The sequence below is a fragment of the Leuresthes tenuis genome, unplaced genomic scaffold (genome assembly GCF_036924035.1).
Source record: "Leuresthes tenuis unplaced genomic scaffold, fLeuTen1.0.hap1 SCAF_21, whole genome shotgun sequence".
In the NCBI taxonomy this organism is placed as follows: Eukaryota; Metazoa; Chordata; class Actinopteri; order Atheriniformes; family Atherinopsidae; genus Leuresthes; species Leuresthes tenuis.
Window position 1 is genome coordinate 30429436 of NW_027325375.1, and position 14502 is coordinate 30443937.

The 14502-nt window shown below is 43.5% G+C and overlaps 1 protein-coding gene across 1 annotated transcript; it reads right to left on the bottom strand.

Moving 5' to 3' along the window:
* Positions 1-889: 889 nt before the first annotated feature.
* On the bottom strand, positions 890-8058 carry LOC140279318 (V-set and immunoglobulin domain-containing protein 10-like 2). Its single transcript, XM_072374435.1, has 10 exons — positions 7677-8058; positions 6162-6437; positions 4607-4882; positions 3835-4101; positions 3496-3753; positions 3128-3418; positions 2249-2602; positions 1256-1378; positions 1151-1175; positions 890-1068 (listed from the first exon to the last, which is right to left on the bottom strand). The coding sequence occupies exons 1-10, from the start codon at positions 8056-8058 to the stop codon at positions 936-938; spliced, it is 2385 nt and encodes a 794-aa protein (XP_072230536.1). The 3' UTR covers positions 890-935.
* Between the last annotated feature and the right edge of the window lie 6444 nt (positions 8059-14502).

Sequence of the window (14502 nt, forward strand, 5' to 3'; positions counted from 1 at the left end):
AATCAGGACGACCACTGAGACGAGACACGCTTTATTGCACTTTTCTGTGTAAATCCAAACCACTGGGAACCCTTTGGTAGCCTATTATAGAAGAAGTTGTGTTAAATAACACACAAATTGACTGAGTTATATACAATATGTACATGTTTAATTTACTGAGCTCATGCTTCACATGTGACAGGCTTTATATGATAGGATGTAAAGCTTGTGGATGTAACTGCAGCCTGAAGACTAGGAGCCTGTAGCCTGGACTGTGATGGTGACGCTGACGGGCTCGTTTCCATCTCCTGCAGGGGGGGCTTGGCTGGTGGGAGTGGGGGAGGCACTCAGGGGGGAGGCTGCCCGGGGTATAGCCATGGTTGGACCTGAAAAAGACGACATTGAGATTCAGCATCGTGAAGATGGGACGGCTGTCAGCCCCGTGCATGTGAAGCACGTGCACGTGAAGCATGTGCACGTGTGCTGATGGAGCAGCTCACAGGCTGCTTCTGAGCTTTTCACCAAACTCTCTGAATGTGTGTGGATGGAAATATTCATACATTAAGAGGACCGTGGCTTATTTTTCACAGATTCTTTGAATAGTTTCTGCTTGAAGTTTAAGCTGAAGCTGATTTCGCTTAATTGGGTGACAGATTGAAGACAAGTTGGTGCACTATTGGATCCGAGGCTGGATTTTCACATCTTTCAGGGTGAGTAAGAACACAATCACTGTTGGATTAAGGCCGCTCTCTGCGTCCTTTTTGCCTATTTATGTGCTGAAAAGGGGGAGAAAGTAACTTCAGCTGGTAGAATATCTCCTCTCCATCTCCCTGATGACAGCGTTTCTCATCAGGAAACCGTGCTTCCTCTTTTATTTCAGTTCATTGCTCCACTCTCCCCCTTTCTGCTCTATCTCAGGCTTTCAGAGCCAGCCTTCTGTCACGTTTAACACACTTTTAAGCTTTGTCTGAAGGCCAGTTTCTCTTGCCTGGACTGGAGGATCCGCCTCTGTCCCTCAGGTCTCCCTCTGACCCTCCGACCATTTCATCCTCTGGAAAGTTGATGTTTTCTCTGGACTGGCTGTGCTGCCTGCAGACACAGAAATATGGAGAGTGTGTGAGGAGAATTAAATGTGAACAACTTCACCAAGAGGTCAGAGGCAGATACTCACGAGCCGAACAGCATGTCGTGTAGCCCTGGGAGGAGAAACACACCATCAGCATAATGTTTCAGTGCATTTACAGACCGGGACAGTGGTGCTGCAGGTGGGACTCACGGGGATTGTTGTTTCGGTTGCGGATTATGTACACGAGCAGCAGCACCGTGAGAATGGCAGCAAAGAGCATCCCACCGATGGCTGCTCCGACCACAGCCGGGTACATGTTGTAGCGCGGCTCCGCTGCAACACACCACAGTTACTCCACTCAGTAACACAGCTGCCGTCGAGTCCCTAAAGTGGCTCTAAACCCATCATTATGACTGTAAATGTGTATAAATGGCTGAAATGCTCTCATTTGGAGTAGCTGGTACGATCCACCGACCCAGCCCACACGTGCATCTGAGGGGTGTGTTACGAAGCAGGTCTGACACATCCAGACTGTCTGCTTTATCAGGCCGAAAGGAACCTTTTTATTAAGGTAACTAATGCAGTCTGTGTCTGTGCTTTGTTCAGCGGAATAACTGATGCTCCTCAGCAGATTTGCACATGCAACACGTTCCCTGGGATGGGTTTTTCCATCAGGAAGACGAGTACTTTTTACAGCTTATTCAAGCCAAGACTCCGCCTCCAGGGCAGGTTATGTGCAGAGGTTGAAAGACACCTTTGTGGCTGTAGACAGGCTGACTCCCTAAGCTTTGTAGCACACCCCTCTGATCGCTGTGCCTTTCAACACCCTCAGTAATCAAATCAAACTGCCTCTTCAGAGCATCCGGTTACACCATAAATGGGACATTTAAAGCAAATTATTCATCAGGAGAAGCCCACAGGGCCAGTTTCAGGGAAGGTCAGGAACAGGGAAAGGAAGCAGATAAAGAGGAAGTGAGTGTAAGGTGTGTGTGTTACTGTGTGTGTGTGTGTGTGTGTGTGTGTGTGTGTGTGTGTCTTTCACCTGAGTGGATAACAAAAAGAAAAATGTTAGAATGCTGTAATCTGAGTCCAACATCAACCATGTTTGAATCACCTAACTCACCTCGAAGCCTTTTAAAATGTGCATTATTTCCTGTGTTAAATGTCCTTTATGTGACCACAGTTTCCTCTGTTCACTTGTACCTGGAGACCTGGCTGCAGACGGGTGTCCGATGGTGCGGTGGTTAACAGGCGTGATGCGGAACTGGTAGGTTACAGTCGGTGTCAGTCTGCTTACTGTGTGGCTCCTGGCATCTGGATCCCCAATGATGCTACGGTACCAGTCCTGGGAACCAGCCCTCTCCTCAGTCTGACCCTTTGACTCATTGCTGCCTCCCCTCCTTCCCGGTCGTTCCGACACCCATCGGTGCTCCTGGAGGAAACCTGTCCAGCCTCCATCTTCCTCGCCCTCGACCTGCCACTCCAGCTCCACCTCGTTACGCTTTCGGCTGTTGTACACGACGCTGACCAGGGTTGCATTGGGCGGCATTGGGTGCTCTGATTCAGAGGCAAAACAAGCAGAAACCTCCTTATAGACGTCACATGATGTACTTCACCCTGTTGTCAGTTAGTTTTTAATATTTGAGCCAAAATGAGGAGGTTCTGGCTAAATATCTGAGCAGCTTTGCACTGGATTCCACATGAAACATTTAGCTGTATGTACACCCTCTATAGGAGTTATGAGGGAGCCAATCAAAATGGACTTTACTGGTCCTCAGGAAGTGTGAGCAGCTCTATAAAAGCTGAAGTTTGCTGGTTTGTGTTAACTTAATGCAGAGACATGAGCAGTTGCTGTTGATGGGGTCGAATAGAGGAAGCCGATTATGGCTAAAATCAGTGTAATAATTACACCCCCGACAGTCTAAAACTTCACATTTTACTTCTGTTTGGATGATTTCTAACCTGTTAAACTAACTATATGTGCAAACATGGAAGGTACATCAGAGCTTTCATCCACTTTTCAGGACAGAGGCAGTTAGGCCATGCTGAAAAACCCCAGAACAGATAAAAACCGTGTCTTACTCTTGACCACCAAAGTGACGTTGATCTCAGCTCCTCCCACTGCGTTGGAAGTGGAGCACCTGTACTCGCCGCTGTCTTGAGTCTCATCCGTGTCTCTCACAGTCAGATTTGCCCAGGCGGACGTCCGCAGCAGCATGTACTTGGAGGTGTCTCGGACGTCAGCCCCCTGATTGTTAAACCAGGTGATGTCATTGGTGGGAAGATAGTTGGCTCTCAGATTGCAGGTGAGCTGCACATCACTCCCCTCGTATACGGACACGACTCGGCGCTGCGTCAGCAGCACGGGGGCCTCTGTACAGGAGAAAGCACGAGTTAGTTAACCCACAATGTCCTGTTTGCTGCACTGTACAGTGAGAATGAGCACTGACCCAGAGTGAGTCTGCAGGTCTTAGTTTGGACCAGAAGTGGGTGCTTAGCATAGCAGGTGTAGGGTTTCCCACTGCGGGCCGAGCCGTAGCGCAGGACCAAGATGTTGGAGTTTTCCTCTCCACCTTTATATAGGCCCCCGGGGCCCTCCCACCACACCAAGGCCTTTGGGGCCCCTCCATCCCAGGAGCAGGACAGCATCAGATACTGTTTGCTGTTGGTCACGTATGCAAAACACACCGGCTCTGCAGGGGGGATATCTGGTGGAAGAGGAGTGAAAAGTGAGGCTCATAGAGCAGAGAAATACAAAATGTTTTTTATTTTCTGATCTGCCGGCTCACATGTGATCGAGCTGCACTCTGTCTGTTGTTTCAGGGCAGGATGGGAGCCCAGGCATGTAAACAAGCTGTGGTTAGAAGTCAGACTCTCAGAGGGCAGCGAGATGAGAGTGCTGTTGAGAGGGTTTGTTGGTTGTCCTGCCTGAAGCAGGTCCCCGGTCCAGTGGAGCGAAGGGGAGGGGAACCCACCGGGCCAGGAGCAGAGCAGCCTCAGAGAGGTGTGATTCAGAGCCGGCTCCACAGAGCAGGAGGGGGAGCCATCGGGTGGGTCTGCAGAGAGAAGGCATGGAGTACCGAAGCAGTTACGTGATCAGGCTGCTGGGTATATGATGATCTATACACTGCAGCTTATGATTCACTTTTCAATCATTATCAGTTAAGCTCTGCAAAGCATTTTATTCTTTGTAAAACTTGAAATGCTAGCATAGAATCATAGAGCAACCAACACTTGCCATGGCTGTGACATCACAGCAAAGTACCTGCCAGAGAGTCCCATCAACTTCCCCGGGAGTCCAAACAGGAGAATAGGTCTGCTGCACTTCCATTCTCTGCTGTGTGTGTGTGTGTGTGTGTCAGTGTGATCTGAAGTCCTAGTGGGTGTAAAGAATCCATGTACTGAATGGAGTAAGAATAAACAGGGCATGAAGGAGCTAACACTCAGTAGAGGGAGAGGTTGAAGTGAAAGAGAAAAGAACCCAGATTTGCACTGAGCACAGCGGGTAAAAGGAGAGTTCAGTGGTTAAACACGTGGTCCAGAACCAGAGGTCACACTCACAGTAAACAGTCAGGCTGATGGTTTTTCTGGAGCGGGTGTTTAGGTAGGTGTTCTGGGCCAAGCAGGCGTAGTCGCCAGTGTGCATGCGGAGGATCTTTGTGATGGTGAAGTGCGGCCCGGTGTACACCTGGGAGTTGTTGTAGAACCACACGTACTGACTAACTGGATTGGACTGAGCTTGACACAACAGAGAAACAGTCTCTCTCTCCAGAGCTGAGTATCCTCGCTCTGTTATGCTGTACGGAGTCACATCTATCTGAGGAACGTCCGGCCCAACTGAGGAGAAAGGACATTCAATAGATGAGGGTCACAGATATGTCCACAACAAGCAGAACGGGGATCATTAGCATCATTCAGTTAAACCTCAAGTTTCATTCAGATTTCTGTTATATAAAGAATTAAAAGGGCAAAATAAATTCCCATAAAAATGCATTCTGTTTTTGAATGATTTATATGAGAAGATGCACTATATTTCCAAAAGTATTCGCTCATCTGCTTTTACACGCATCTGAACTTAAGTGACATCCAACTCTTAATCCCATTAAATTAAATTAAAGGTCAGACTGATGTTGGACAGAAGGCTCTCAGTCTCTGCTCTAATTCATCCCAAAGGTGTTCTATTGGCTGAGGTCAGGTTCTTCCACACCAAACTGGCTCATCCAGGTCTTTATGGACCTTGCTTTGTGCTCTGGTGCACAGTCCTGTTGGAGCAGGAAGGGTCCATCCCCAAACTGTTTCCACAGAGTTGGGAGCAGGAAATGGTCCAAAATCTCTTGGTTTGCTGCAGCATTCAGAGTTCCTTTCACTGGAACTAAGGGGCCAAGCCCAGCTCCTGAAAAACAACCCCACACCATAATCCCCCCTCCACCAAACTTTACACCTGGCCCAATGCAGTCTGACAAGTACCGTTCCCCTGGCAACCGCCAAACCCAGACTCCTCCATCAGGTTGGCAGATGGAGAAGCCTGATTGGTCCCTCCAGAGAACGCGTCTCCACTGCTGTAGAGTCCAGTGGCGGCAGCTTTACACCACTGCATCCGACGCTTTGCATTGCACTTGGTGATGTGTGGCTTGGATGCAGTTACCATGGAAACCCATTCCATGAAGCTCTCTACGCTCTGTTCTTGAGCTGATCTGAAGGCCTCATGAAGTTTGGAGGTCTGGAGCGACTGATTCTGCAGAATTTTAGCGACCTCTGCATCTGCTGAGCCCACTCTGTTCTTCCCAATCGCTTCCACTCTGTTGTAACACCGCTGACAGCTGCTGTGGAATGTTTAGTGGTGAGGAAACTTGTTCCACAGGTGGCATCCTACCACTGAGCTCCTGAGAGCGAGCCGTTCTTTCACAGATCTGCATGCCGAGGTGCTTGGATTTACACACCTGTGGCCGTGGAAGGGGCTGGAACACCTGAATTTAATTATTTGGATGGGTGAGTGAATGCTTTTGGCAATATAGAGTATATAAATGACCTTTTGAAACCCTGAATAAGGAAGGCGTAGATTGGCAAACATGGTTTTAATTGTGTGTTTGTGGAAAGTAACACAGGAAAGACTCACAGATGGTGTCCAGCCATAACCGGTTGGAGCTCTCTCTGTTGACAGCATTGCTGGCCACACAGCGGTACCAGCCGGTGTGGTTTCTGCTGACATCGGTCACGTTGATGGTGCCCCGGCTGCTCTGTGCGAACACTGTGATGTTGCCGCTGTGGGTTTCATGTTGCCACACGTATTGGATCGGCTCAGTCCCATTGTCCAGATTGCAGCGCATCCACATGGTGGATCCTTCCACTGGAGATGCATCACTTAGCAGGAGGTTCGGCTTACTGACAGGAACTGCATTGAACACAAAGTACAAATGTTTGCTGTCTGTAAAGAACAGTCTTCTGTGATCTAAGGGATTATTTTACATTTATATTATAATCAAGCATCACTCAGCTTGAATCCCTACATTTTGACCCTGTTTTTACCGTATTTACAGCACTTTAAATGAAATGAAAATTAAAAAAAAGACATTATCAGAGGTTTGCAAACCAAAAAAACGCATTATATCAAAGACGTCTTTGTTTTGCTCTGCAAGGCGACGCAGGCGAGCTAAAATGAGCTTTGTTTGATCTCAGGATACCCAGAAATGATCTAAATCATGTCTGTGAGCGTGTGACGGGACCCACAAATTTGAGCCTTAAGTTCAAGTCTTTTGTGCTCTTTTGAAATCACAAATGGTGAGAAAGCAGTGGATTGTTTGAATAAGAGTGCCAACTGAGTATATGTTTGTTCATTTAGATGCACAACTGGTTATAACTGGAGATTCGGAGTATCTCTGTTGTGTTGCCAACGTAAAAATTTCACCCTGATATCAGAAATTACGACATGCTTACCTGGAAACTTGAGTACAAGACCAATTTATGCCAATTTTTAACATTTTCTACCAACAAGATGAAGTGTAATTAGATCCAGATGTTCACACATGAGCAGAAATCTGAATAATTAATTCACTATAAGAATAAATAAGCTTCTCATGTTCCAAGTAAACACCATTTCCAGAGTATTAAAACCTGGATAAGGTTCAAAACCTTGTGTATATACTGTAAAAGCACTCATAACAGCTTAGCTTTGTCCTGATAATAAACTCTAAAATGTTTAAGAACCAGATGTGTGCACATCAGGCTCTTTATGACACATTAAGGACATGTTCTCTAAAAAAAGGTATTAATGTAGAAGAGAATGAAACCAGAAAGATGCAAGATTTCTGGGTCAAAGTGCAAGTTGCTTTTTCCTCACACTACAATACTTACATATAAAACACATATAAAATATTATAATCTAAGCATTCAAAGAAGTAGTTCCTGTAATTTGTAATATTGATATTAATTTGACCCCGTGATGGCCTGGCGACATGTCTGGCTTTAGCAGGTATAGATTACAGATAGATGGGTTTTATTAATGTGTAAAAGTAGAGAATCGGCTAAGCTCTGCTGTGGAGATCTGTTTGGATAAAAGCATCTGTGGCCTGGTCTTAACTCCACCCTTTCCTGCACAGGGCCGGTGTATCTGGGGGGGGGGGGGGAGTCTTACCTTGAACAGTAAGGTGCACATAGTAATAGTAGACTTTGGGCTCCTTTTCTATATCATAGAAGGCCTGGCAGGTGAACAAGCCATGAGCAGCCAGGGGCAGTTTCTCAATGCTCACAGCTGCACTGTTTGAGATGATAGTCGGCTGTCCAAGCGTCTCAGCCAGCTTCTGGACCCTCGGCCCCTTCCCCAGATTGTACACCACAGCTTTTATGGCATCGGTGCCAGGCTTGGTGAAGCTCCATATGTACATGTCAGGTAAGCTGCCGCCGCATTCCAGGATCACAGCTCTGCCCAGCACCCCGAAGACGCTGGTGTCCCGGTACACCACTTCCCAGTTGTGATTAATCTTCACGACTGAAGTCGGGACAGGATACAGTGACATGCCTGCAGATGTGTGTGAGAAAGAAAAGGAGACGGTCGTGTCATGTGGCCCTGCTACTGTTACGCTGCAGGATTGATTGCACAGAAAGTTTCAGACCGAGCGAAACGACACTTTAATTTTACTTTTTTTACTGCTGCATCGAGTTAGGAAAACATATTTAGCCTCCCTGGCTTTGCTTTTTACACGTTACAATGAACTTTAGCCAATTTTTCCATTATCTCCATTTATTTAATTGATAAAACAACTTGTTTGATTTTAAATCACACATTACAGCAAACTGGAGTCCAACAAATCGTCTGTAAATCTATTCATCTTGCTCCAAAAATGCTGAATCTCTAATGGTGCAAATAGCAGAAAATACTGTAGTATTACAGTATTTCTTATTACAAATAAAAGTAGATAATCTGATCATTTACCAACCATTCAGACGATGTTACAGGAGAGTTTAGTAGGTGTAAATTCATCTGAATGTGCTGTAAAACCTTACCGTGTAAGTTACCAATAAAAGTAGATAATCTGATCATTTACCAACCCTTAAGACGATGTTACAGGAGAGTTTAGTAGGTGTAAATTCATCTGAATGTGCTGTAAAACCTTACCATGTAAGTTACAAATAAAAGTAGATAATCTGATCATTTACCAACCCTTAAGACGATGTTACAGGAGAGTTTAGTAGGTGTAAATTCATCTGAATGTGCTGTAAAACCTTACCATGTAAGTTACAAATAAAAGTAGATAATCTGATCATTTACCAACCATTCAGACGATGTTACAGGAGAGTTTAGTAGGTGTAAATTCATCTGAATGTGCTGTAAAACCTCACCATGTAAGTTACAAATAAAAGTAGATAATCTGATCATTTACCAACCATTCAGACGATGTTACAGGAGAGTTTAGTAGGTGTAAATTCATCTGAATGTGCTGTAAAACCTCACCATGTAAGTTACCAATAAAAGTAGATAATCTGATCGTTTACCAACCATTCAGACGATGTTACAGGAGAGTTTAGTAGGTGTAAATTCATCTGAATGTGCTGGAAAACCTCACCATGTAAGTTACCAATAAAAGTAGATAATCTGATCATTTACCAACCATTCAGACGATGTTACAGGAGAGTTTAGTAGGTGTAAATTCATCTGAATGTGCTGTAAAACCTCACCATGTAAGTTACCAATAAAAGTAGATAATCTGATCGTTTACCAACCATTCAGACGATGTTACAGGAGAGTTTAGTAGGTGTAAATTCATCTGAATGTGCTGGAAAACCTCACCATGTAAGTTACCAATAAAAGTAGATAATCTGATCATTTACCAACCATTCAGACGATGTTACAGGAGAGTTTAGTAGGTGTAAATTCATCTGAATGTGCTGTAAAACCTCACCATGTAAGTTACCAATAAAAGTAGATAATCTGATCATTTACCAGCCATTCAGACGATGTTACAGGAGAGTTTAGTAGGTGTAAATTCATCTGAATGTGCTGTAAAACCTTACTGTGTAAGTTACTAATAAAAGTAGATAATCTGATCATTTACCAACCATTCAGACGATGTTACAGGAGAGTTTAGTAGGTGTAAATTCATCTGAATGTGCTGTAAAACCTTACCATGTAAGTTACTAATAAAAGTAGATAATCTGATCATTTACCAACCATTCAGACGATGTTACAGGAGAGTTTAGTAGGTGTAAATTCATCTGAATGTGCTGTAAAACCTTACCATGTAAGTTACCAATAAAAGTAGATAATCTGATCATTTACCAACCATTCAGACGATGTTACAGGAGAGTTTAGTAGGTGTAAATTCATCTGAATGTGCTGTAAAACCTTACCATGTAAGTTACCAATAAAAGTAGATAATCTGATCATTTACCAACCATTCAGACGATGTTACAGGAGAGTTTAGTAGGTGTAAATTCATCTGAATGTGCTGGAAAACCTCACCATGTAAGTTACCAATAAAAGTAGATAATCTGATCATTTACCAACCATTCAGACGATGTTACAGGAGAGTTTAGTAGGTGTAAATTCATCTGAATGTGCTGTAAAACCTTACCATGTAAGTTACCAATAAAAGTAGATAATCTGATCATTTACCAACCATTCAGACGATGTTACAGGAGAGTTTAGTAGGTGTAAATTCATCTGAATGTGCTGTAAAACCTTACCATGTAAGTTACTAATAAAAGTAGATAATCTGATCATTTACCAACCATTCAGACGATGTTACAGGAGAGTTTAGTAGGTGTAAATTCATCTGAATGTGCTGGAAAACCTTACCATGTAAGTTACTAATAAAAGTAGATAATCTGATCATTTACCAGCCATTCAGACGATGTTACAGGAGAGTTTAGTAGGTGTAAATTCATCTGAATGTGCTGTAAAACCTTACCATGTAAGTTACTAATAAAAGTAGATAATCTGATCATTTACCAACCATTCAGACGAAGTTACAGGGGAGTTTAGTAGGTGTAAATTCATCTGAATGTGCTGTAAAACCTTACCATGTAAGTTACCAATAAAAGTAGATAATCTGATCATTTACCAACCATTCAGACGAAGTTACAGGGGAGTTTAGTAGGTGTAAATTCATCTGAATGTGCTGTAAAACCTTACCGTGTGCCGCAGAAGTGACTGGACGGGCTGTGAGACATAGAAAGGCCAGCCCTAACAGTTGGGCCACCATGGTATCATGATGATCCCGAGTCCGGCAGCCTCTTTGTTCCAAATGTTGTGGTGATAAAAAGGTAAAAATCACCTTCACATTGCAGTCTTCCCGCTGCTCTGAGCTCAGCTCGAGGCGCTGACTTCATTAGACTGAGAGCAGGAAAGGACGGAGGGTCACTAAACTGATTTAGGTTCAATTATTCATGCGCTCTCTCAGGCTCTCTTTCCCTCTTTCTGTGAGGTTAGAATAACACGGTGATACTGAGCTCATCCATTATCCAACGCAGGCCCACTGGCAGACGGCTCAGCCTTCTGCACACATGTATGTTAACTAAACCAGCCACGGTGGGATTGGACTAGATGGTCTTAACATTCCTCCTCTCAGGACATGCATGTGTTTCTTAGAGTTTACAGTTGAACAAAAGCAGCAAACCAGCATGTTATTGTTCCTAAAAGCTAGATGTTTTAAAGGAAAAGTGTTTTTTATCATCATGAAACAACATTTGGTCACTGTTTGAGTTTGTCTGCTTCCTCCAAATGAACTGAACCTGGTGTCTGAGGACACTATTCAGCTGCTGCTTATTTCTCCTTAAACACAAGCTTCATCCTCTTCTGCCTGCTGGAGTGAGCTGATAAATGCAGATTTAACAGCTTTAACAACAGATTTAACAACAGAGGATGCAGTCAAACGGTACGCGATGACCAAGAGTTTCACAATGTTTCGACAGGCAGTAAATTCAGCAAAGGACTCATTTATTCATAGTAAAAGTTGTGGTTATTAACTTGTGTTTCCCTGTTCCAGCAGGTATCCTTTGAATGGTGTTATGGTGTTTTTCCCCCCTCTTTTCCCTCTTTTCTGTCTTCTCAAACCCCAGCTGGTCCAGGCGGATGGACACCCTTCCTGGTTCTGGTTCTGCCAGAGGTTTCTTCCTGTTCTGGTTCTGCCAGAGGTTTCTTCCTGGTTCTGGTTCTGCCAGAGGTTTCTTCCTGAGTCTGGTTCTGCCAGAGGTTTCTTTCTGGTTCTGGTTCTGCCAGAGGTTTCTTTCTGGTTCTGGTTCTGCCAGAGGTTTCTTCCTGAGTCTGGTTCTCCCAGAGGTTTCTTCCTGAGTCTGGTTCTGCCAGAGGTTTCTTCCTGGTTCTGGTTCTGCCAGAGGTTTCTTCCTGGTTCTGGTTCTGCCAGAGGTTTCTTCCTGAGTCTGGTTCTGCCAGAGGTTTCTTCCTGGTTCTGGTTCTGCCAGAGGTTTCTTCCTGGTTCTGGTTCTGCCAGAGGTTTCTTCCTGGTAAAGGGAGTCGTTCCTTTCCACAGTCCCTCAGGCTCAGGACGGGAGATTGGACTGAAGACAAGTTTCGGTCCAATCTGTTGGTTTCCTTAGCTCGGATATTATTTTTGAATTGGCTCCATATGAATTAATTGGATCATGATTACAATGAATTGAATTCCAATTGGCTTGAATTGGACTTTATTACTTAAGTGCCTTGAGATGACAATTGTTGTAATCTGGCGCTTTATAAATAAAATTTAATTGAACTGAATTGAATTGAATATCTTTACGACTCTGGGTCCTCACCCAAAGCAGAGCTTTAGAAACTTAGAAATCTGGCGTCTCACAATGATTCTGTTTCCTCACAGTGTTGCTTTGACCTCAGAACTCTGTATGCCTCCATGAAAAGATGTGAAGCTGCAGTTTCCCTCAAGTTCTGTGCTTTAGATAATCCAAACACGAGTGACGAGTTTGTGTGTTTATATCGGAGAAAGAGGAGGAGGAACTGTTGAGTAGATCCATGAGAATGTAACGTGAGACGTTTGTCATGAATGAATGCAGGACAGAGATCAGTTTTCCTCATGTGGCAAAGACGAATGCGACTGATGCCGAGCAGAAAGTTCATGTTGGAAAAAACTCCATAACTTTGACACATGAAATCAGATATTTTAACATATTGATATGATATGAAAATGTTGCATGAACTAAAACAAAGAAATCATGAACATAAAGGTTTATCTTCAGCTACCTGTTGCTCTGGAATCTGGCATTTTAATCGCTTTTAATCCACTTAAATTAACTTTTCACATCATAAATCATGAAAGAATTCCGGATTTCGTCCTGGACAGCAGGACTAAATGAGTATAAAGTTGTCAGGTGGTGGTGATTCCCTTCTGTGCCTCGTGTAAAATGACTCCAGGTGGACTTCGACAGGTAATCTCCACTCAAATTATCCAACTCTGATAATAACAGGAAGTTAAAGTTTCCAACGTGACCCACTTTTTGTGTCATCATTATACTCGGAATCGGACACGAGCAGGTTGGCCATGGTCTCCCTTCTGTGTGACTCCTGTTATGTGAATAACTGAGGATGCTACCGACCTCACATCAATATCCGCTGATATTCAGCTTGTTGCTTACGATCGGCCCATCAGCTCATAGGTAACCTCAGTGTCGTGGATGTGTGTAAAGGGGAAATAATTTCTGCATTCAAACAGTTTTATGGGCTGAAATCCTTTAAAACTGTTCAGTTATTTTCCATAATTCACATTTTGTTGTATTAAACAGAAAATAAATCTTAAATAATCAGTATTGGGCCTCATTAGCCTTTATCAGCCCAGAATTCCACAGTCTGTGCATTCATGCTGCAGCCTTACTTTTCTCATTGCCTGCTGCACTTGTATAAATTAGAGCTTTTACTGGTGCATTTTCAGTATTTTGGACTCTTGTCAGTGTTGCACCCTCAAAATTAACAGCCAAAAACCACGTCCATCTTCGTTTTTGCAGCTTTTTAATCAATCAAAACGGTCCACTTTTTTTTTTTAGCATGAGTTCACACCAGCCCACTTTACTCGTCCTCTTAAAGAGACAGTACCCCCCTCCAAAGGATCAGCACAAACACTGCCAATCCTCAACATACGCAGAAATTCAGGCAAACAACCTTCCACCTTGAAACAATAACCACCATTTGAATTAAAGCAAACCACCTCCACCCTCAAACCATAACACACCAGAAATCACTGTTCCAGTGCCCCACATCAGACTCCAGGAGGCCTTTGACCAGATGTGGAACTCATATCCTGGACCCAAAAGTTCTCTTTCCTTTAACTCAAAGCTGTGCTTCTTTTTACTCTGTAATCTGAAGATCACTTTGCTCTTTATGTGGTGATGACGGGGTTTCAATGTGTTTGTATCCCAAGCAGGAAACTCACATTGTGCAGATAACGACCTGCATCTACCCCAGTTTGAATGCTGCCGCTTCCCCATCTGCCCTGAAAGATCCATGTCATTGTGGAGCACAATGATGGATAAATCACTATTAATATCTCTGTAACAAATGACAATGCACACATGAGGCTAACAGATTAGAGTAATCTTAATTTTAGACATGGGGTAAGTCGTGTCTTTTGCTACCCATAAAGCCTCTTAGTTCAAACAATAATTTTTATTGTTTCTTATTCTTATTTAAGAAAAAAAGACAATGAAACAACATTTTCAGCAAGTAGTTTAATGCATAAGTCAATAGGGTCCTTTTACTAATGCTTTAAATGACTGTATGACAAGACGTTTCAGTGGAAAACACTTAATTAGAGCTTATATTTCAGATTTCAGCCATTTAGATACTTTTCAAGCATCATGTTTTCCTGCTTTTGTTGCTTAAAATAGAAAAAAAAATCAACTTTGTTGCCATTTTTCAAAGAAATCGTGTTTAATGTCAACTGCTAAAACGATCACACCCTTCAAACATCAGACCCCCCCCCATCAAGCTTCATCACAAGACGGTGAGATGGTGATGC

Bases quoted from the DNA above. Each gene is read 5' to 3' on its own strand.
- LOC140279318 (XM_072374435.1), bottom strand. From the start codon at position 8,058: ATGTCACTGTATCCTGTCCCGACTTCAGTCGTGAAGATTAATCACAAC. The intron at 3,754-3,834 runs GTGAGCCGGCAG...CTCTTCCACCAG, and splicing joins AGAGTGCAGCTCGATCACAT to ATATCCCCCCTGCAGAGCCG. The intron at 1,069-1,150 runs GTGAGTATCTGC...CTGTGTCTGCAG, and splicing joins CACGACATGCTGTTCGGCTC to GCAGCACAGCCAGTCCAGAG.